This window comes from Sebastes fasciatus, chromosome 8, assembly GCF_043250625.1.
Source record: "Sebastes fasciatus isolate fSebFas1 chromosome 8, fSebFas1.pri, whole genome shotgun sequence".
Lineage (NCBI taxonomy): Eukaryota > Metazoa > Chordata > Actinopteri > Perciformes > Sebastidae > Sebastes > Sebastes fasciatus.
In genome coordinates this window covers 3,434,355-3,457,904 of record NC_133802.1, presented here as the reverse complement: position 1 = coordinate 3,457,904, position 23,550 = coordinate 3,434,355, and the positions used below count along the sequence as shown (strand labels likewise).

The window sequence follows — 23,550 nt, the reverse complement described above, 5'->3', positions numbered from 1 at the left end:
ATTGTCCAAGATCACATTGTGAGACACATGACTGGATCAGACGAGTGGAGACCTGAATTGACCGTTTTGTATTGTCATTGTTCTGAATTTTTCAAGATCTCCAGAGGATGACGGTCTTTTAGTGACAGCGAGACCTTTCATTTTGCACAATCATCAGGTCAAATTTTCCATCTATAAGTAGGGAAGTCAAAACCTCCTGAATTACCAACGAGAGTTTCTGTGGTTAATCGCAGTCAAGAGTGGATGAATCGTAATGTTTTTGGTGACAACATAATCTTTGCATAAGTGCCATTCTCAGGATAAACTCCACAGGTTTTACCCCTCTGCTGGTAGGGCTCTAAAAAGGCTAAAATCATCCGTATGTTATTTCTTTCATATTGTGTAAAGTTAAGAACAATGCGGCCTATTGGGCTATCCTGGCTTAAGACTGTTACCACTTCTTATGGATACCCTTGCTTACCCTAAAGCCTCGGTTACACTTCCAAATGGACAAGTACACGGACAGCTGTGGACACCATGGACGCGTAGTAGTTCTGTTTATACTGTCCGCTTGGTGGAGGCGTTCCACACATGTGCAGCAGACCGCTACGCAACCACTTGTAGCGGATTTGTACGCACTTGTCTGACTGGTCACAACAAATTGGCGGTATGAGGACATCGACACAGAGCCTACGTACACACCCACTGTTGACGTCATGTGGACCCTAGCAGACCCTCGCGAAAAGTACAACTTTGGCTTAAGAGCTAAAACAACCTGGGGTTGGGAGAGAATATGATCCAGATGTGTAACCTGGTATACCAGAAGTAATCGCAGTATTTTGACACAAATTTATCTTTCCATAGAGATACTGATAAGGTAATAAAATGGTGTTCCCTTCTGTCACACATAGCTCATGCTTTGTTCTCATGGTTTATGACAACCAACATATTGACATAATAGAATTAGACAGCAACAAATTCTCCATTGATGAGTGATGACGAAGATGAATGATTTTAGTATGTATGCACTGCATCCGTATCAATTCTCACACAAAAGTGACATAAATCCTTTACAATTATTAGTCTATTCAACAGACACTTGGAGAGATGTCCGTCTAAAGTGGGTCACTTTAAATAATATCTCCACTCTAAAAAATCCCACTCCAGTTGTCGTGGTTACATTTCCCTCTGAACTGGCAGACCCAGATTTTAGAGGAGGTTTAGTTGGGTGTAGATCAGACAGAAGCCAGAAATTAGATCCTGAAAGGGGAGGGGGGGGGGGGGGGGGCAAGACCTCTGAAAATTGTGTTTTGTCTTGAGTGGGTAGACATATCACTTCACTGTGCTCTACTTCTAATGAGCTGTAGATAATCATAAGTGTGACATTGGTTTTGGGATTCAGCAATTCAAGTAACCAGAGAGATCATATTCTGACCACAGAAAAACTGTGCTGCAATATTGCAAAGGGATGTTTTGCTCACAGCTCTTTCCGCCAGCACTGACTTGTAACTATAGCGGAGGAGAATCTGTGTGTGCATTCAAGTTTAAACAAGCAAATGTGTGCAAAGATCACACCTGCACAAATGGTTTAATATCTCAATTAGATTTCCCACAAAGCCAAAGAAAATTCCTAGTGTATACCTCTTACACCTGGCAATAAATACCATTCTGATTCTGATTCTGATTCTGATTCACTATTGAATATTGTTCAATTCTGTGAAGCATAAAACATCTCATATCATTATAAACAGCCGCTTTATCAAATGTATAGTCTGTGACCCTCTTTCCTTTTCACATCAGCTGTTTTGCATCACTAAATGATTCATGGGAATGGCAAAAAAAAAAAAGGAGGCAATTCAATCTTAGCTGGTATTTTAGAAATCCAAACGCTGCATGTGACGAATCAAATTATGACAACTGCAAATGCCTTGTTTTACATCTCAGACGCCTTTTCTAAAATGTCATTTACGTGCATCTTCTACAATGCTAACGACCTGACCTTTAAAACTGGAGTAGTTTGTTCCAATAAGTCGCCTCACAGCCCATCTTTAAGAAGTGTGTTACTGTCTTGGCTGCCTGCTGCCAGATTTGTGAACTTCATGGTTAGATCTGATTGTTTATGTAGAGACGCCCCTATATATATATATATATATATATTTATATATATATATAAATATATATATATATATATATATATATATATATATATATATATATATATATATATATATATATATAATATATATATATTTATATATATATATATATATATATAAATATATATATATTTATATATATATATATATATATATATATATATATAAATATATATATATATATATATAAATATATATTTATATAAATATATATATATATATATATATATATATAAATATATATTTATATATATATATATATATATATATATATATATATATATAACTATTATGTTCTTGATGTGTCCAAACACATCTGACCACCTCAACGGGTGGTTTGGGAGAGGTTTAGAGTTGAAAGAGTGTCAGAAGGACTAGTGCAGTATATCCTTCACGCCTTAGTGGAAACATGTTTCCTTTTAAAAATTACTAAACACAAGCACTACAGTATAATGACCTCCGCCTTGTGGTTTACTTGCCCTTTACAATCTGGCCGACAGAAGAATCAATCATCACAAATTCCGTTATGATGAATGTAAGAAGTCCAAGGTCACAATGATACCAAGTACTCTATATACAGACTCTTTACAATACCATCCATCAGGCTCACACAGACACACTGTAATCACAGCAACAACCCCAAGGTCCCCAATACATAGACCCACACAGTCCGATTATAAAAAGGTTCGTGTTGATTTAGAGATTTCCCAGCTGTTGCAGAATTGCAAGAGTTGAGAATTTAATACTGCTGTAACTTTGAGAAACACAAATAAAAAGTTAAACTAATCTGTATTCTGACTCCAAACAAAGTTGTTCCCAAAACTGTGATTAGTAATAGTGGACCTTACCTGAGTCCTGACTGGACTTGGACTCGGAGAGACTGACGGCGGAGGCGTCTCGCGATTGGTCAATCATGCCAATGTTCACCTTGTGCTTGTATGGGTCCAGAGCTCCGAGGAGACCCAGTACACGGATAGCCTGTTGGACACACAGCACACAATTAGCAATCTTCCACTGAATGATGTTTTCCTTCCACTGGAACACATGTCCTCATCAAGACTTTCAGACATGACTTTGATTTGACTTCCGATGTTTAGAAATATATCCAAGATCATGGTCTAAGCATACAAAGAAAATAAAAAGTGCTATTGCCTCCTTATAGATCTGCAGCTCTGTTGAAGTAGCGTATTTTAGGGCTGTACCAATGTCATTTTTTTACATTTAAAGATTCTATTGAGAATGAAGCTTTGAATGTCTGTCGTCATATTTTCAGCACATCATCACATCATCAAAGAAATTAGAAAAAAAAAGTTGATTTTTTGTTATTGTGGTTATATACAGTAATGTAATTTATGATGCTGTCAGACCGCCACGTTAATACGGGTGGGTGCCTCCCTTTGTGTGCGGCAAGCACACAAAGGGAGCAAGCGGCAAGCACACAAAGGGAGAGTAAAACTGTTTTTTTACCTCAGTGAAAATGTTTTTGAAAGGCTTAATGCCAACAAATATGGAATGAAGCACAATATTTCATTAGATAACTAGAATTACCGCCTCGCGGTTGTATGCCTCCAGTCAAGTTGCAGTTTGTCATCATTTTATCCTATTAGACTTTGTGTGAAAATTGTCATAATTAGCATGAGAATTCTCGAGTTATTGAGTTATTCTTGAGTACGTGTTTTGTGAGGTCACAGTGACCTTTGAACTCCAAATTCTAATCATTTCATCCTTGAGTTCAAGTGAATGTTTTATGCCAAATTTGGAGAAATTCCCTGCAGGCATTCCTGAGATATCACGTTCGTTCATGAGAATGGGACGGACGTGAGGTGACAGTGACCATCACCTTTGACCTTTTTGACCACAAAAATCTAATCAGTTCATCCTCGAGTCCAAGTGGATGTTTGTGCCAAATTTAAACAAATCCACTCCAGGCGTTCCGGAGATTCCTATTACTTCACGAGAACGGCACGGACGGACGAACAACTCGAAAACATAATGCCTACGGCCACGGCTGTCGCCGGCGTGGAGTCATAAGAACATGTTGTGAATTTTGTAAATTATTACATTTATCTTTTTTCAAAAAATGTTGATTTTTGGACTTTACCACACTCTGTGGAGTTTTTGGAAATGTTCGGATCACACAAGTCTGAAACAATCCTACGCAGGAATCTAATTCTCCAAATAGTATAACACTAATAATATGAGTGTAACCTGATCTGTATCTGCAACTGTGCAGAAATACTGGATTTAAACAGAATGAATAGACATGCAAGAAAATAAAAACAGATGATTTACTGTGGAGACAGACGCTCTTAGTTTCATTTTGAGATGTGGAGTATTGCATGAGTGGTTTGAGAAGCTTCTGTGGATGTTGTGATTCTTTCAGTGACTCTGAGTCCCCACTGGAATCTCTAGTTAGTGCTGTGAATCCTCTGTAGAGCAGTACGCAGAGCCATCTATTTAGGCCTACAGGCTGGGAGTATTTGATACTCAAATGACAGATTTTTCGGTGGTTTTCCTTCAATAAAAAATGACAACATTACATAAATGCGTGCTGTAAAAGGTTTGTAGTTTGTTCCTTCAAGAAGTGCAGAGGCTATGGCACTGAGCACAACCTAGACTAGCAACAACCATTGGATAATTAGCCCAACAGTTTTTCAGATTTATTGGTGGATCCAAGGGAAAGAGTTGCCAGAGTCAATGTCCACGTGCCACACGCCGTACACAGTGACAATGCACCCCGAGACGCACGTAATGTAATAGGCGAGGGAAGAAACTTTGACAATTATCACTTACATCACAGCTCAAGACTTAGGAAAAAATTCCATACAACTATGGAAAATGTGCATAGCCTCATACAGTATGTATTCCTGTGATTATAATCCACCAGTCAAAGTCAATACAATTAAACAGACCTTCATTTGTTTAGTGTATGCTGACAGGTAGGGCCTCATATTGAGTCACTGAACGACGGAGTTGGGTTGCTACTAAGAAAACCGTGGGGGGGAAGAAGGGTGCATACCTCTCTCCTGATGCCCTGGTTTTGCTCCGTCTTGAGGAAGTTGAGCAGCACCTCCAGGAGGGAGGGGTACTTGCGGTAGGGCTCCACCACATAACCTGTACTAGCCACCTGCTGGCCCAGAGTCCACAGCGCCACCTGGTGGAAAGTCAGAGGCAGATTCTCTTTGAACAACGCCACTGTTTGGGATGCACTTTTCTTGCATTGTTACTTAACCATCGTTGTAATAAAAATTTACCTATTTAGCAAACAATGCAGCAGTTACTTTATTTTGGTTTCTTATTGTCTTATTCTGTATTAAAAAAGTGTAAATAAAAATGACATCCATTAATCCTGTTTGCCTGCTCCGGTCATCAATTCAAACATTTCAGTCCCCGATTGATAAGACATTGGTTAACACTTTTGAATGATCCCAAATGCTCTCAAAATGCTTTCTGTGTGACTTTAAATGACATCCAGTTCTGTTTACTGAAGTATGTAGACGTGTATTTACTGTACCCAAGAAATAAATATTTTTCAGAACTTGGAAAAGGAAAATTGAGGAAAAAAAAGAAGATTAGAACCAGATGAAGCAGACACTAATATTCTTGGCGTACCTGTCGTTTGGCCAGCGAGGAGGAGTCCTGCAGCATGTCCATGATGATTGGAAAAAGCTCGTCCATCCACTTCCTCATCTCCAGGCCACTCACCTGGCAGGGCAGGCACAGGAGAACCAATCAAAACCAAGGATATCTCACACACTATCCAATTTTCTGTCACTAAGATCTTCTAAAATCTAAACGGGATTGAATAATTACTTCATACATTAAAATGACTAGTGATAGAGGGGTTTTCAATCTGACCTAGGGCTGGACAAAATATCAATATTATTTTGTTATCATGATAAGAGACTAGATGTCATCTTAGATTTTGGATATCGTAATATCGTAATATGGCATAAGTGTTGTCTTTTCCTGGTTTTAAAGGCTGCATCACAGTACAATGATGTCACTTTCAAAATCTCATTGTCTAAATATTCTGTAAAAGCACCAATGGTCAACCCTACAATATTGTCCCAATATTGATATCGAGGTATTTGGTCAAAAATAGTCCTTATGTGTAGAACGATGATATTATAAAAAGCATTTGTTGAATTATTCTGATGGAAAGTTTTCTGGGTTTTTTGTCTATGTGTTGCTTTCACATAGACAGCACTAATTTGGGTCTGATTGGTCTTTTTTTTATACTACCATTGACTACTAGTTACCAAAATCTGAAATTTTTCAAATTCTACACATAGTAGGCTTTAAGCTTTTACAAAGCATGCAAGTTGACATGACATTTAATGGCTCTTGTCTGTATTCCCTACGTTTTCTTGCATCTTCCTGCGCTGGTTCCTGAGCAGCTGGGCTGCTGCCTCTTCCTGCACTGAGTTAACCGTAAACACTTGGTCTACCTGAGCCTCTCCTTCACTCTGTCTGAACTGCAGAGTCTGCCTGCCTTTAACTGTGCTTTCCTGACTCCTCTGTGGGGGCCATCGAACCACCTGGACGGGGTGGAGCAATGTGCAGATCCATTGGTGGGGCTCTACCTTGACTTAACACCTCAGAGAAGGACGAGCTCAGATTGCTTGTATTAAAACTGTTTTAAGTCAGAGACTCAACAAATGCAATAATGTGCACAACAAATTCTGCTCAAATGTTGATGTTGAGTTGAAACCCTCAGCCTTACCTGGGCCAACTCGCCGATGGTCGCAAGCACACTAATGACCACTCCAGGGTTAGGGTCTGGGTCTTTCAGCTTGAGGATGAGAGCCTGCAAAAGTAAAAGATAAATGGGTCACTTAACCCATTGAACAATGCAACTCAGCCACCGACAGTTTGGTTGGAGATTTTGGGTGTATTATGCTAGAAGCGGCTAATGTAGCCTCAAGCAGACGTGAGGTGCAGACTACAGAGATCTGGTAAGATGACTTCTTTATAACTCCACACACAAGGTGACATCACTTTAGGCAATTTATCAGACTTCACACAGCTCCCTCTGAATGAACAAAAGTTTTATCCAACTTTTTTTTTTTTTTTACATATATGTAGTAGAACTCCCCAAGACCTGTAAACAGACATGTGTGTGAGATCTCTTTTTACTTATACAGAGAAAGTCTACTGAGTACACATGCTCCACTCAGGTAACAGCCCGGTGTACATTCATACACTCATACACCTTCACAGTGGAGGACTAGCAGACCTGTACCTTGAGGATGGGCTCCATATACGGCCGTATGAGGCGGGGGGCGTTGGAGACTAGATGACCAAGCATACGGGCGCTCTGCTCTTTGTTCCTGCCGACACCACTGTGCTCCAACTCTGTTAAGATCTGAAACAAAAAGTTAAAAGACGGGTAAGTATAATGCACCGAACTCTTCTCTATCTGGAATAAATCTAAAAGGTTGATGCATAATGTTCATAATGGTGTTATGGGAGAGGGGGTCTTAAAAAAAGAAACCTTCTCTATGTCTTATAGAGGAATACTTTGGATGTTTAAGCTGTGCATAATACCACGGCCTTTGCTGCCACCTAAAGGTGTCCAATTGAAACAACAAGGGATCTTTTAAAGCAGAACAAACATGCATTTATGTACATACTGTATACTGTAGATGTGCATGATGGTAAAAATCTAAATATTATATATATTATATATATTATATATATGTCATATTATATTTGTATTTAACACCCTGTTCATTAACAGGAATAACCACACTGGTAACCATGTTGATTTATGAATAAAAAAAACAAAACTGAATTTCATGAATGTCTTGGACAGAATGTTTTCATGCTCTATTTTAAATGTGATTAAAAGCCTGTGGAGATTTCTTAAGTGAGTATAGCATATTTCAAATTATTCAAATGGTATACGTTTTTAGGAAAGAAGGCTTTTTCCTCCATGCCCATGTTGGTACATTGCCATGGCCGGATAAAACCTGACTGGACGGACTGTAACCCCGACCTGAACTTTAATAATGAAAATGTGTCACTTGTATTACAGCTGTTAAACATCTGGTGTTGATCTTGTCCACTGACAAATCACAAATCACAACAAACTCCAGCCTAGTGAATGCCTGGTTCCCACTACACAACTTAAGCCATAATTTTCCACTCGCAGACAGTTTTTTGGAGATCCCAGACAAAAGCCCCAGATCAGAAGCAAATCCGTGTTGGCTCGGCGTTCGCACGTCGGTGCTCGAGCGCCATTTGTGAACTGCTCAAAGACTCGAGCGTGAGAGGCTTGTCAGTGCCTTGCAGACACATACCAGATATCTAGCATGCTAAATATCTGGACCTTTCGGAGAGGTACAGCCAATGAGAGCGCGAGACACGGGTTGAAGGGAAACCGAAACCTGGTGGATGCGTCACCTGTAACAATAGGAACTTACTGTATGTGTTGCATTTGCAACACGGGCCAAAGTTGTTGTTGCACCTACCTAGGGTGTTGGATGTTTGCAAGAATAAACATAACAGATAGCACAGTGACTGATCTACATAGGGGAAATAGTAAAGATATGTGGAAACAGGCCATTATGTGAACATGTGTGCCAACAACAACATCAATAAGCATGACTACGCCCGTCACTTTTCGCATGTGTTTTCGTGACAAAACGCAGTTTGGTGACATCATTGGGGTTCCTCCCGGTGAAAGATCTTGTAGTGTGTGACCCCCTGTCGCCGATCAGTCATGTAGTGTGAAAACCATGACAACTTCCCGATTACAAGACAGCAAGTTGTGTAGTGCAAACAGCACAGCGATCTGACGACTTTGAAAGTCGCGCAGTGTGAACTCAGCTTAAGGGGCAAAAATAAATGAATATCAAACGTTCAATATAATAAACCATTAAACTAGTCATAGTGTGCCATCTGTTGTGCCTCTCCTACCTGGATGAGCATCTTGCGTAGGAAGGGCATGACGAAGGCCGGGTTCATGCTGCTGAGGCGTCCGATTGTGCAGATGGCCAGCTCTCTGATCTCAAACACCTCGTCGTTCAGTGCAACAAACAGCGCCTGCAAGTTCTCAGCCTGGGCGAGGTGAGCGTCGAAACGCTCATCTAGAGATGCCAGCACACAGTACCGAATGTCTGGATCTGCAGAAGAACAGGGACAAGAAAAAGTCAGACATTTTGGCTCTCTAATCACTCCTATTACCTTTATTGTCATGGCTCATTACAGCTGTTAACAGGTGCCACAAAAGCAACATTTCTTATAATCAATGCTGATTTTTACAGTTCTCATCACTCTCACCCATTTCTAAATCTACCACCCCTTTCCTCCCCCTGTGTTATTCTTTCATGTGTTACCTGGGTCGGTGATGCCAACAACTAACAGCTTGCTGAGCACATCTGCAACAACCTGTACAGTCGTCTGGCTAACAACGTGGCCGCTGATCAGGTGAATGGAGGGGGTAAGGAGGCGCGAGCAGGTCCGAGCTGCCTCCATCCGGATTTCCTTGTGTTCACTGTTCAGGAAGTGATCAGCACAGTGGCGCACAAACTGGGTGAGGGAGTGTCCTGGTGAAAGAACAGAAAGAAGAGTTAGAATAACCCATGAACTGGGAGATTTGGCGTTATAACTACGTTTTGGACAGCTGTAGTTTAGGACAAGTTAGGGCAGTAATACAGATAATCATAAAGCATGTATTTTTTGCACTGTTTAATGTAAGTATAAAGTTTCAATTTCAATTGGTTTGGGATTTCAAAACTAAACTCAGCAGTGTGACCACATCTTGTTGTTGCAGTAAAAGACAAACCCACCCCACCGTCCATTACAGGAGGACAACATAAGACTTTAAGAAGTGATTGTTTCACCCCGGGCTGCTGGATGATTCAGTGACTCAAGCTCCATGGGTCCAGTCCAGAAAACAGCTAGTAATACCCATCAACACAACCACTGCAGTTCTTTCCTGCAGTTCAGTTAATCATTTCTTACAGACTCAAGGTCTGCACATGTTTTTCAATCTGTGGATTTTCCCTTCCGGTGTTGCTTAAGAAATAAACTAGAGCTGTCAAAGTTAACACGATAATAACAAATTTGTTTTAATGACACTAATTTCCTTAATGCGTAAATGCGACTTGCAATTTTTAGGTCGTAGCTGGCTTAGTTTTAAAGCTAGTGAGGATACTGGCATCGAATGAAAGAAAATCTAAGGAATCCATCAGTACCAAACATGTCATACTAGCTTGTCGCGAAGGAGGTTAAATAACGCTCCACACTTTAAATTTTGGCGTGGAAAAACTGGCATGGCCATTTTGAAAGGGGTCCCTTGACCTCTGACCTCAAGATATGTGAATGTAAATGGGTTCTATGGGTACCCACAAGTCTCCCCTTTACAGACATGCCCACTTTATGATAATCACATGCAGTTTGGGGGCAACTTATAGTCAAGTAAGAACACTGACACACTGACAGCTGTTGTTGCCTGTTGGGCTGCAGTTTGCCATGTTATGATCTGAGCATATCTTTTATGCTAAATGCAGGACCTGTGAGGGTTTCTGGACAGTATTTGTCATTGTTTTGTGTTATTAATTGATTTCCAATAATAAATATTTTCCATATATTTGTATAAAGCAGCATATTTGCCCACTCCCATGTTGATAAGAGTATTAAATAATTGACAAATCTCCCTTTAAGGTACATTCTGAACAGATAAAAAAAGGTGTGATTAACTTGCAATTAATCACGATTACCAAAGGACAATAACTGATTGACAGCCTTAAAATAAACACGAAGATCCTATATGATGGTCCGGTTTTAAAGCTGTGTCTTTTGCAAGGTTCTTGCCTTCAAACTCAAAGCTTCCCAGTGTACGAAGGGCCAGTGTGATGCTGCCTACGTCACTGGCCTCGGGGATGTTTGTGAGGCTCGGTGAGGCCAGCTGATGAGCCAGGCCTTTGGGCATGCCGGGGTGACGCAGGGGCTTGTGCATCAACACCAGGGAAAGCATCTTCAGCAGGCCGTCCTGGATGTCCTTCTTCAACTGGGGGATCTGACGGCTCAGGTCGTACAGCACTGCTGTCAGCGCAGGACTGGATGAACAGGACAAAATGGACAAACAACCCGATATCATCATCGCTGTCAACTTTAGATGAGGACAAAGAAGTGTGTTGTGGTGTGTTTATCGACACATCAAACTTTGAACATAACAGAACAAGCCATACAAGTCAAAACTCTGGATTTAAAGCCTGCTACTTGTATAAAACCAGCATAAAAATCCTATCAGACCTTGTTGGTTTAATTATTAAGCACAGTGGTGAAACCGTTCTGTCCTACCTGAGACCCACAGCCAGCATAGGCTCCAGCAGCTCCTTGATGTCTGGCTGGATGCTGGGACCCATGGCTCTGGACAGCATGCTGATACAGGTGAACACTGTGGCGTCCACCTGCATGGTCTTCTGCCTCCTGCACACATGGAACAAAGTGAGAAAACATGCATTAATGGGAAGTCTCCTTTCCTTTCATAGAAAGTATCCCAAAATTATTATTAAACAGGTTTACCACAGAGGAAATTAAACTAGTATTTGGGAGATTGAGGAAAGTCTCGTCCAATATAGTACAACCAAAAACTGCAACACTAGAATGATTCTTAAAGGAATAGTTTGAGTGTTTTGAAGTGTGGTTGTATGAGGTACTTATCAATAGTCAGAGTATTATCTACAGAGGATGACGGTCGGCACGCCCCCAGTTTGGAGAAATAGACAGGAGTTACCGGCAAGGGAGCAAAGCAATGTACTGCTGTTGGCCGGCAGAAAAACGGATTAACTAAAGTAACACAATAGCACAAACAAACTAACAACCGAGGCAGCAGTAGACCAGCAACTCCCGTGTTCTGCGAGGTAAAATTGCAGGTATTTTTTAATGGAGTCTGGTGGCTTTGGCGAGAGCATAGATGGATACAACGGCTTCAGTTCCATGTCGGAAAAGGCTGTCTCACGGCAAGGTAAAGCGGTGAAAATATTCTAAATATAGTGTACACTTAAACTGATATTGATTTTTTTTAGATGGGCCGTTCTTTTCGGTGGATGAAGTACGTTTTGCTGCCGGCCCCGTCTAGGCAGTACATTGCTTTGGTTCCGTGCGGTAACTCCTGTCTGCTTCTCCAAGCTAGGGGCATGTCGACCGCCATCTACTGTAGGTAATACACTGACTATGGATAAGCACCTCATACAACCCCACTTCAAAATACTCAAACTATCCCTTTAAAACATGTGAAGCAAAAATGATGTTAGAGCATAGTGAGAAACAAAAGTGATTAAAAATGTGTAGAAAGACAATTAAAATGCACAAAATAAAAAAGACAAATCAAACATATTGATATCTGAATATGAAGAAATATAATTTGCGGAAGACAGAGACTATAAAGGCAACAGCATGTATTTAATCACTGACTTGTGTGCAAAGTCCTTGGGTGGCAGGGCAGCCTTGATGATCTCAAGGACCTTCGTGAGGTACGGTTGGATTTCTGCTCTGACGGCCACTACCAGCAGCCCTAGAGCCTGGAAAGCTGCCGTCCTCTCCTTCTCCTTCTTCAGACAGGCCAGCAGGTAGCCCATAGTGTCTGACAGGTACTGGTCTGCACAGTGGATGGAACAACCACAGTGAAAAAAGGGTTTAACACAGATGTAGGGCTTTGTATAGGCTGCAGAACAACTGTGACTGTGAGAAAATACAAGCCATTTATTATAGCCAAGCCCGTTGATATCAGGACAGGGAAGACAAAAAGGTATTGGTAATTTTTATGTCCATAAACATCAAAAAGCCCAGTGGAAAGAATGCATGGCTGCATGTTACTGTATTAAAGATGGATTCAACTGGATCAAACATTAACTTGACCCACCTGTGAAGGTATGTGGCTGGAAGGCAGCCAGGCGTGGAAGCAGGTTGAGGATGGTCATCTGGATTAGAGGGTTTTTACTGGTCCTGTATTTCAGCACCCACCGACACACCTGAACAAAGCACATGGTAAACGCGAGTTGTGTCAACTAGGATTTATCTGGAGCTCAAAGCAGCACTGTGTTGTTGACCTCATACACATACTTGTTAAATCTCTTCATGAGCCTGCTGCAATGTTGTGGGAGCTAAGTAGCATTATTTCTAACATGAAATCTTAAGTTTCAACTTCTTGACTGTCAAAAATGATATTTCTATTCAAAATGTGACTTTTGATTGTAACATAACTTACAGCTTACAGCTTACTAGTCCTATGAACTAGTTTGTACTTGTTTATCTATATGAACTTACTGGGGAGATGAAACTCCTAGACAAATATAGAGCTGAAAAAACTAATTTCATTGTACAATTAAATAGTATTTATAGCACAAAAACAGAGTGCTGGTTCCAAGACTAAAGGGAAGTTTTTACAGCCAGCTCAGCCACTGTTGGAACAATCACTCTAACAGTCAGTAAGATAACATCGATAAACAATCACATCATCCCCAAACTGATATTAGGAGTGGACAAAATAACAGGAAACTTAAAGATAGGGTCGACGATGTTGGAAAGCTAGCATAATTTGAAAGTAGCATCGCCTCAGGAGCTCCTTCTAAACCCACCCACCCCTCCCCTCGAGGCTCCTTCTAAGGCAACGCCCCCGACACACATGCATGAGCACCGCTGCATCGTAACTACTTCACAGACACATGACGGCTCTTTTCCGCTCCTTTAACAGAGCTCATAAGTAATGGATCGCCGTCGGGGTGTAAAGATCATTTCAACCAATATAACAAAAAGTGTATACTGAATAACATCGTCAACCCTGCCTTTAATAATATGATGCATTATAATAGAATAACACCATACAGTCACTATGGTCTAAAACACACCATAGTTCAATAAACACCTCTCTGGCAGTCTAAACAAAACCTGAACACAACTTCAAGAGCATCATTTACTGCAGGGCTGCCCTTCATCCAAAAAACAACTTATGCCAGCCCTCATTTTGAAGTGAAACTCAATTTTGACTGCAACTTGGTAAAATACAAGCTAATAACACAAGGTGGAGAAAGGCTTGTGCAGAATGGGAAACAGATTTCACCAACCCTGGGGTACGCTTTAAGCATTTTTGTTTTCAGTGAGATGGCACGTACATACAATTGATGTGCAAGCCGTGAAACACTAAGCCAAGATGCAGGGAAAAGTTTAGAGCTGCAAGGTTTGATGTGCATTAAAGAAACGTCACAATTATGCTTTTGATAAATAATATAAAAGTGAACACATTATTCCATCAGAGCCAATAACCGTTTAATAATCTTCTCATTTTGTGTTGGGGGTTAGTAAAAGTATAATGGGCCTCCTTTTGGCACATTTATGACGACATCCCTAATAATGACACAAAAGATCACCTACTTCTATCATTTGGTGAAATTAAAAAAATTTAATAGCATGGTATACTTCTCTCCCAGAGCTCCCCAGAGCTCCCCAAAAAAAAAATTACGAACAAAACAACTGTCAGATCAAGCAATTACCAAAATAACTTGCATTCTGGGAAAAGCCAGACCTGTGCTGTAAAATCTACCTGGTCGAATCGCTCCTCCATCAGCTCACGGCAGTATCGACTCTCGACCAGCGAGCTCTTGGCGGGTGCCGGCGTGGCTCCGAAGCTGAGGAAGCCCTGCGGCGTGCTGTAGCCCAGCAGGCCCAGGAGGGCGTTTGACTGCTGCGGCTGCACCGACTGGAAGCTGGTGAAGGGGGTGATGTGTCGGGGCTTGGCTCCAAATCCCATCATCTCCTTGCAGTACTTATCATGGACCAGCTGCTGCTGGGTGATCTCCTCCATCTCCTCACGCATGCGCTGTCATAGAAGACAAGACCGTGAGAGGAATGCTTTGCTTGTGGATGCGAGAATGTTTCCGCGGTGAACTTAGCCCTCACCTCTCCCTCCATGCTGCTGATGCGAACCAGCTCATTCAGGATCAGAAGAGCGCCGTGGACTCTGTCGTCACGATTCATCCCTTTCTCTTTGGCCAGAGTCTCATCGAAGCCTTTCTCTGCCTCCTCGAAGGTTTGCTGTTACAGAAAAGACAAACACTTGTGTTGCCTTTTACAAGAACATAACTTTTATCCTGGCAAGTACATGTACACAAAACAAAAACGAACAAAAAATGTGATTTGCCACGATACAGTGGAATGTCTTACTTTGTACCACTGTGGTTTCTGCATTTCCTTGGTCTCCCTCTGTGTGGTCAGGATGAGACAGGCTCGCAGTGCAGATACAGCCCCTTCTCGGATGGCCTGCTTGGGGTCCCATACTGCGTAAAAGACGTTGTCGAAGAAAGGCTGCACTTGCTGAAAGAAGAAGGTGGGCGCGCTCACAGCCAGCTCCCTCAGTACCAACACCTGGAAAAGACAGAAAACCATTTTGTGGCTGGTCGTTAATTGCCTTTCTTGGGTTTATTTCTTTCCATGTCAATATCGTGCTTTTGAGACATCACACAGCAGTTAGTATATACGATTCCAACGCTCTACTGTTCAACCCTTAGAATTTAAAAAATGTGCAACTGGAAATAAATTGTGTGCACTGTTGCACTTCTCAAGTAATTGTCTTTTGTGTGACCGTCAACTTCAACAACTACCAACTTCTTCAAAGCAAGCTTGGCAACCATTATCCCTTCTCTCCGTTCAAATCAAACATCATCTTCAATTTGTTAACCAAAATAATGTTATATAAGTTGCTAAAATTCTGTTTCTATTCACCATCAAACAATCAAGTCAAAGAAAATGCAGTGAAAAGACTGTGAGAGATCAATGTGTTTGGATACAATTGTGCCACTTAAAGGAACAGTGTGTAGGATATGGCAGTATGTAGCGGCAAGGTTGCAGATGACAACTTCTCTCATGTGCCAAGCGTGTAGGATTACTACGGTGGTGGACACGAAAATGCAAATGGCCCTCTCTAGAGCCAGCTGTTGTAAGAGTAAAGCGCGTTGAGTGTGTGTGTACGTGGAAAGTGAGTGCTGAAGCAAGAGAGAGAGCGGCGGCAAAGGAAGTAAGTAACCTTTATCGACTCCGGCCCAAGCAGGAAAAGTTAACAGAGTTTGGTTTGTCTGTACTGGGCTACTGTTGAAACATGGCAGTGCAAAGTGACGGACTCCGTGAAGACGACCCGCTCCCTATGTAGATATAAACGGCTCATTCTAAGGTAACGAAAACGCGATTCTTATCATCAGGCGATTATACACTAAAGAAAACATACTTATTAATATTGTATTCCATTTCTGCCAATAGATCCCCTTAATTGTTACACACTGGTCCTTTAAATAAAATTACTCCAGACATCTTTCTGTGCTTACAACTACAAATTTATAAGCATGAATGCACAACATAACATATATTAACATATCATGTATGTATGCTTTTTACATGGGCTCCACCTTTATCACATTTATGTTTTAAACAATCACACTGAGTTGTTGGTATACATGACGTAGCAAGAGTGTCTTCTAATTAGAGCTGCACTGGTAACTTTTATCAACCTAAACCACACAATCTCACTGCAAAACAGTACAGCATCTAAACTCAACTAACAGAGAAACCATCAGTTTGGTCTATTTTCTGGCAAGAAATTGAACAATCAAACACGAACAGACAAATCAAAACTTTAAAGCTTAATAAAAGGTTAACAGCAGCATTCATGCCTCAAACGTTTCCATCCTTCCTATTGATGTCTGCACAGAGTCGGCATGAATAGCTGTCCACAAAATACATCAGCAATCAATTTCCTTTAGAGGGGGTCAGAGCCTGACACTCATTCTTACATCATCTGAAAACTAATCCACATATTTGACAATTGTCCAAGCTAGAAAATCCATCACAAAGAAGAACTCTAAATGTGATTTGATCAGTGTTTCTATTTCAGCATCCCCATCGTTGCATCAGAGAATAATTGCAGATAAGATAAACAAGGCCAGAGTCCAAGTGTGTCACAGAAACTTTTACTCAGGGTTTGAAATGAACTTTTTTTTGTCCAAAATATATCAGCCACTCAATAGATTTTTGTTGGGTTGGTGAGTGAAGCAAATCTAGCAGCCACTTGCTTAATTTACCATCATTTGGCTGGTGGCTGGTGCTAATTTCCAACCCTGCTTTTACTAATCACTCACATCTACTGTTCAACAACGGACAAGCTCAAGCACATCCACATCTTCTTATTCAGTGAGTTTGTTAGCTGAGACAGCAGTTCATTTAAGGCTAAGTTTGAAACTGTTGGTCTGTGTTTTGATGTAGACAAAAAGCATATACATACACATATAAAAAATCATGTACTTAAAAAATATTTTTGGAAGATAAATAAGGAGGTAATTTTCACCTTTACTAGCAAAATTCAACACTGTCTCCTGAAATGCAACGAGTGAGTTCTCCATCCAGGGAAAGTTAGCCATGAATGTGCCTAATGCTGCTTTAAAAAGTAAGTAGTCAAACTGTCCTACGCCCTCATCTCCACCACACATAAACACCACCGAGAAATGGTGGTATTTCAACAACAAACAACACAGTCCGTGCCGTCCGCTAGTCACTTACTGCAGCATGGCGTCTGCCTTCGTTTCTGTCTGCTCCCAGCCACTCCAGGGCCCTCTTCACCTCAAACTCCACATACTCTGCAGTAAAGGTGTCCCCTGCCATAGACAGGTGGCCCATGGCTTTGGAGGCCATCTCCATCACCACGGGGTCGCTGGAGGGGAGCAGGTTGCGCAGGTAATTGGCAAAGCGGCTGATCCTGGTGGCATTGCCTCCCTCGACTCCAATCAGACTCACTGGAACAAATGATTGAGTCACGGTAATGTATTTACATTTCACACATATACTTTGTATTAGGGATGCACCGATACCAATACTGGATCGGATATCGGGCCGATACGGACTCAAATAGCTGGATCGGGTATCGGTGACAATGGGGCTGATTTATTAAATTCAATTCTATGTTTATATACTATATACATTATATACTGCAATTTTAATTCCTGTTTAAGTTTTGACCAATTTGTTGCTGCATTAAAAAGGTTACACTTGAATTGTAATTACTGTTTTACCAAGAATGTTGCTAGTATACGATTATTTTAATAATAAATAACAATTCACTAAATGTATCTATGTATTTATTTGTTACATTTTGTTTTACAAAGTTAGGAATAAAGCAATGTTTAAGTCAAGCCTGATGTTTCCTTACACATAAATGAAGGATTCCAGTCACTTCCTCACAGTGAGGCATACAGCTTATTAATTAAACACTAGTATTGGATCGGTACTCGGTACCGGCTGATGTCCAAAGCCCAGGTATCGCTATCGGTACTGAAAATGTTGGATCGGTGCATCCCTACTGTGTATACTATTATACATATTTTCATGTGACATACATTCAGGGCAGTAACTTATCTCAAGCAAATTCCACCAGACCTTAGATAAATGAAAGGTTGAAAGTAAATTTGGCATGTCAATGTTTACGGCTTACCAATGGCGAGAATCCCTCCTTTCTTCTCATTCACATCAGAGCTGGATACCAGCTCAAATATGTGGTGGTTTAACTCATCGTAGAATGTAGTGGCTTCATCTTGGCTTAACTGTGGACGACACAAAACCAGCATCACAAACAATGTAAATAGAAAAAGCAAGATTGGTAACTGAAACTTGTAGGAGAAGGTAAAAAAAACTAAGTGTCTAAAAAGTCTTCATATCCACTCCTGAAACAGTGTAAACAGCTGACACTCATTCTTATATCATCTGTAAACTAATCCACGTATTTAAAAATTGTCCAAGCTAGAAAATCCATCACAAAAAAACACTCTAAATGTGATTTGATCAGTGTTTCTATTTCAGCATCCCCATCGTTGTATCAGAGGATAAGATAAACATGGCCAGAGTCCAAGTGTGTCACAGAAACTTTTACTCTGGGTTTGAAATGAACTTTTTTCTCCACCTGTGACAGGCGGATTCCAAAATATATCAGCCACTCAATAGATTTTTGTTGGGCTAGTGAGTGAAGCAAATCTAGCTGTGAACAGCTGATGACTCTGGGAAGCTCTTGTGGGCAACAACACTCATTCAGTATACAGTGGATTGTAATGATGATCATCATGGCTGTTACCTCTCTGAGCTCTGTTGTCACATAGTGCTGCAGATCTTTGGCAGATTTCGCTCTGGTGTCTTCATTTCGACTCTTCAGCCCGCTGACAAACTGTTGCAGCACAGTGGCTGTGCCTGACATGATCACCATTTGGATGGCCTAATCTGCAATAAAAGACCAATAACATGGACACATGCCTTCACTTGATTGTTTGGGGTGATCAAAAGAAATGCAAACAAAGAAAAAGAATAACAATCAGAAAGACCAATCATGGAAAGAGAGTAGATTTGTCCTGGGTTGTTTACACAGATCAATGTTGTTGTTAGCTGACGTCACAGCTAGCTAACGTGCTTAGCTTTTGAAACTAATTTCCAACCTTTTAAATACACTAAAAAGAGATATTACATTAAACTAAACTAAATGATATCCTATACACCACTAGTGTAAAACTGACACGTCCCAGTGATGCAGGTGAGGTCCAGGTTGATCCAGAGAGCCAGATGAGTGGATCATGCTGGTTGTGTTTAGCTAATGTTGGCTAGTGCTAACGTTATGCTATCTACTGTAGCAGCGCGTTAGCACGACAGTGAAGTCGCTCACTTACGTGTTTCTGCTATTATGACGGCCACTTAGTTGTTATTCGGCTCTTGCAGAATATCTCTCATTGCACGTCTATCTGGCTAGCACCGGGAAACGTTAGCCAGCGGTGGTTTCGGTGTGTTGAGTCGGTTGAGTTGAGTTGATTGTGACCGTCTCCGGTAGGGTACGGTCAGCACGCTTCACGAAAGTCGTGTTGCGTTGAGAAGCCTGCGCAGAGCTCTCAGCGCATACAGTAGCTCAGATGTCCTTGAGTACAGTAGTCTGCCTTTACTCTGTACTTTACTCTGTACTCTGCCGCTACAGTAGTACAGCTGACTCTTTACCTGAACAGTTGTGTTTGTAATACTTTATACTTTATTCCTCTGCATTCCAGAGACGGACAAACTTCAAAAGAGAAATATTGTACGTTTTACATTATGAATAATACGATAATAATACCACTGAAAGACAGACCCCTCACTTGCATAATGAGGCAGAATGCATAAAGAAATTAAAAAAGAAATGTATAAAGAAAAGAATAGAGAAATAAATAAGTTTGGGAAAATTAATAAGGGCTGAAATGCAATGCAGAAATAAATAAATACATGCATTTAAAAATAAATATAAAATAAATAAAAAAGAAGTGCAAACATAAATAAAAATAAATGCAAAAAAAATACTAATAATACAAATATGTACATAAATAATTAAAAGGGGAAATTGAACAGAAGAGTGAATAAATAAGAGAATTCATATAAAGATAGATAAATAAATAAAGGAGAAAATTAAAATCTAAATATCAATTTTTGTCACATTTTATCAATTTAATTAATGGCTGCATTTATTTGTGATATTATTTTTGCATTTTGTCATTTATTTATTTATTCATTTATTTTAGATTTTGGCAGGTTCCGCCCTCCATATTATTAATGCAAAAATAACATTAAAGATAGCTGCTCTCAAGGTGCATCTTGCAAGCCGCAGATGGATACTATTGACTCCATTCGGGTGTTCCACAAAGACAATGATGTGGCTTTCCGAGACACTTCAATGCTAAAGAGACATTATTTTATGTGTTGTTATATACCTTTCAAGCTATGATACGTCAAAATATCTGCTGATATCGATCAGATATCAACTTAATACCTCAACTAAATACCTTAAATATACAGTAGTTTAAAGTTTCATAAATTTGGTTGGGACATTGTAGGCCTATTTCTTAATTTTTACGTGCTTCTTTGTCTAATTGAAAGATGGCTTGTTAACTACTTAAGAAAACAGGCATTGTTAACAATTTTATTCAAATGTCAAAAGCTTTTTTGAACACTGTGAGAATCAATACACTATTTGCTCCTCCTTCAAGACTCTTTCCTTCTTAATTCAACTATATTCAGGCCACCCTCACATGATTTCACACTGTATGTGATTAATAACTAGGCTACTGTTTTTCCATATTTAATTCCTTACAGATAAACTATCTGCACTCACTCAGCGGGCCATGAATGTATAAGAATGTACACGTGTTGGTGTTTTCTTTCTCTTCACAGTAAATAATATTTAGCCTCAGGGGGGAGACATTGTCCAAGTAAACAACCAGCTTTTATTACTGAGATGAATGTATCTGATTGCATGTAGTTCCATGTCTGAACGGTGACATTTAACACAGTGCAACACACCCTGTTGTTTTTCACTTGCAGGAAATTGTACCCTAAATGTCAAATGCATTATCATCATCAGATTGAACCATAATTACCATCTTCTTTTACATTCTTGTCATCATTAGGTTGAGATAATGGTATGATAGATGTTTCCTCTGGTAAGCAAACATTCCACTCATTTAATGACCCAGGTATACCAGTGTTCCCAGTCTGGAAGTATAGCTGAAGTATATACTGGAAGCTCCATGCAAAAGGGTGAGTAATTTAATTTCAGGATAGAAAAATGTAACCTATAATGAAGAGTCGTTTGACAAAAAGATTTTATTGACATCACTGATTTGCTCAGTTGTTGTGCCAGTTGTAAGAGTATGTTTTTCTGTTTGTAACAGCTGGGTCTCAGCCATCTTTCAGTCTACCTGTCCATCTACGGACAATGTAAAGAACTGACACTAGAGTTTTTAATGGATGTTTAAATGGACTCATCTGCATCTACCGCACTCCCAGCAGACTGACAAGCAGGACTCTCTGCGAGTGGGTCCTTTTTTTTTTTTTTTATTCCTTTCCTTAGGTTACTTTCAGGCAAAAAAAACAAACAAACATAGAACATCACATAAAAAGAAAAATACTTTCTTTAGTCAGTTTTGCACTGCATCATGAAAGTATCACTGAACAATTTTAAGTTGATACCATTTGTCACACAGATTTGGTGCTAAATTTAACTTTAAATTTCACTTGACAATTGATAAAAATGATCAATATTCCCTCCAAAACACCACATTAAGTCACAGAGACCTTGAGGAACACAATAGAAAAAGCCATGCTGTGATTTTGACATTTTGCAATTGGATGGCGAGCACTTCTGTTCTGGAAACAGAAAATAACACATTTATACTACATTCAAAAAACGGCATGGTTTTTTCCCCAAACTGCATGTGATTATCATAAAGTGGGCATGTCTGTAAAGGGGAGACTCGTGGGTACCCATAGAAACCCATTTTCATTCACATATCTTGAGGTCAGAGGTCAAGGGACCCCTTTGAAAATGGCCATGCCACTTTTTCCTCTCCAAAATGTAGCCTAAATTTGGACTGCTATTTAGTCTCCTTCCCAACAAGCTAGTATGGCATGGTTAGTACCGATGGATTCCTTAGGTTTTCTAGTTTCATATGATATCTGTAGCTTCACCAGCTCTGGCTCTAAAACTGAACCTGCTGTAGCAGTTAAAGACATTAAAATTACTCTGAAAGACAGTAAAATTTGTCGGGATCGCTGTTCTCAGTGGGTTAAATGCTGAATTAAACTCTGATTTACTCACGGTTAATAACCAGAGCAGCAGCCGCATTGAAGTCTGATGAGCACAAAAACTGCAGCTGAGCTAAACTTGCTCTTTACAAGCTTCCATAGACCAACACTTAATGTGATGGATAATACCATGCATGAGCATCTGGTTTGAAGTAGTCTTGAAATAACCTGCCTTTGAACTCTATTTAATTTAGTGTAAGAGTGTTAGAAGCAGTTGCTGTTCCTAGTGAATGGATCACCTTGACACATACACAGTAAAACTGACAACGAATGTGTTTATTAAATGATAAAACTCTTAAGTTTTTATACTGATGCCATCCTTTTATTCTAGTAAAAATAACATATTCATAGACTTTTATGACCTTATAATAAAAATCTTGCAGCTAGGATTTCAGATTAATGGGTCTTCTTTTGCTTTTGAATAAAAAGTATGAATTAATTAAATGTAGCACTTGGGGCAGTATACTTGAAGTTGATGCACTTTTTGGGGTTGTATCTGCACTTATTGTAAGTGGATAAAAGCATCAGTTAAATAAATAACTATTTTGTGCAGTCTTGTATATCCCTTACGATAAAGTAGTACATTACAAGTTATATATGAAGTAAACTTAAGTAAAATATATTTTCCAAGTTTACTTTATGTAGTAAGTATACTAATATTGATGTACTAGTTACATACTTGCAAGTGTACTACTTCAATACTTCTTGGGACTAAATTGGTCCACTGTTTCTATCTTTTAGATCAGTGTACTTTAAGTGTAAGAATAGTAATCTTTGAGTG

The 23,550-nt window shown here is 39.9% G+C and overlaps 1 protein-coding gene across 4 annotated transcripts in view; it reads right to left on the bottom strand.

Annotated features, from left to right (window-relative positions):
- Window positions 1–19,977, bottom strand: part of mtor (mechanistic target of rapamycin kinase) — a 130,166-nt gene extending 110,189 nt beyond the window's left edge. For all 4 annotated transcript variants that reach the window (XM_074642846.1, XM_074642847.1, XM_074642848.1 and 1 more), the window contains exons 1-18: window positions 19,835–19,977; window positions 19,252–19,394; window positions 18,619–18,727; window positions 17,691–17,923; window positions 15,309–15,509; window positions 15,045–15,179; window positions 14,689–14,964; window positions 13,012–13,120; window positions 12,564–12,747; window positions 11,448–11,576; window positions 10,959–11,203; window positions 9,479–9,688; window positions 9,060–9,265; window positions 7,381–7,503; window positions 6,862–6,945; window positions 5,748–5,840; window positions 5,155–5,289; window positions 2,984–3,113 (exon numbers count right to left, since the gene is read on the bottom strand). In XM_074642846.1, the coding sequence (XP_074498947.1) occupies window positions 2,984–3,113; window positions 5,155–5,289; window positions 5,748–5,840; window positions 6,862–6,945; window positions 7,381–7,503; window positions 9,060–9,265; window positions 9,479–9,688; window positions 10,959–11,203; window positions 11,448–11,576; window positions 12,564–12,747; window positions 13,012–13,120; window positions 14,689–14,964; window positions 15,045–15,179; window positions 15,309–15,509; window positions 17,691–17,923; window positions 18,619–18,727; window positions 19,252–19,380 (2,731 nt within the window). In that variant the 5' untranslated portion in view covers window positions 19,381–19,394; window positions 19,835–19,977. The remainder of the gene's footprint in view (window positions 1–2,983; window positions 3,114–5,154; window positions 5,290–5,747; window positions 5,841–6,861; window positions 6,946–7,380; window positions 7,504–9,059; window positions 9,266–9,478; window positions 9,689–10,958; window positions 11,204–11,447; window positions 11,577–12,563; window positions 12,748–13,011; window positions 13,121–14,688; window positions 14,965–15,044; window positions 15,180–15,308; window positions 15,510–17,690; window positions 17,924–18,618; window positions 18,728–19,251; window positions 19,395–19,834) is intronic.
- Between the last annotated feature and the right edge of the window lie 3,573 nt (window positions 19,978–23,550).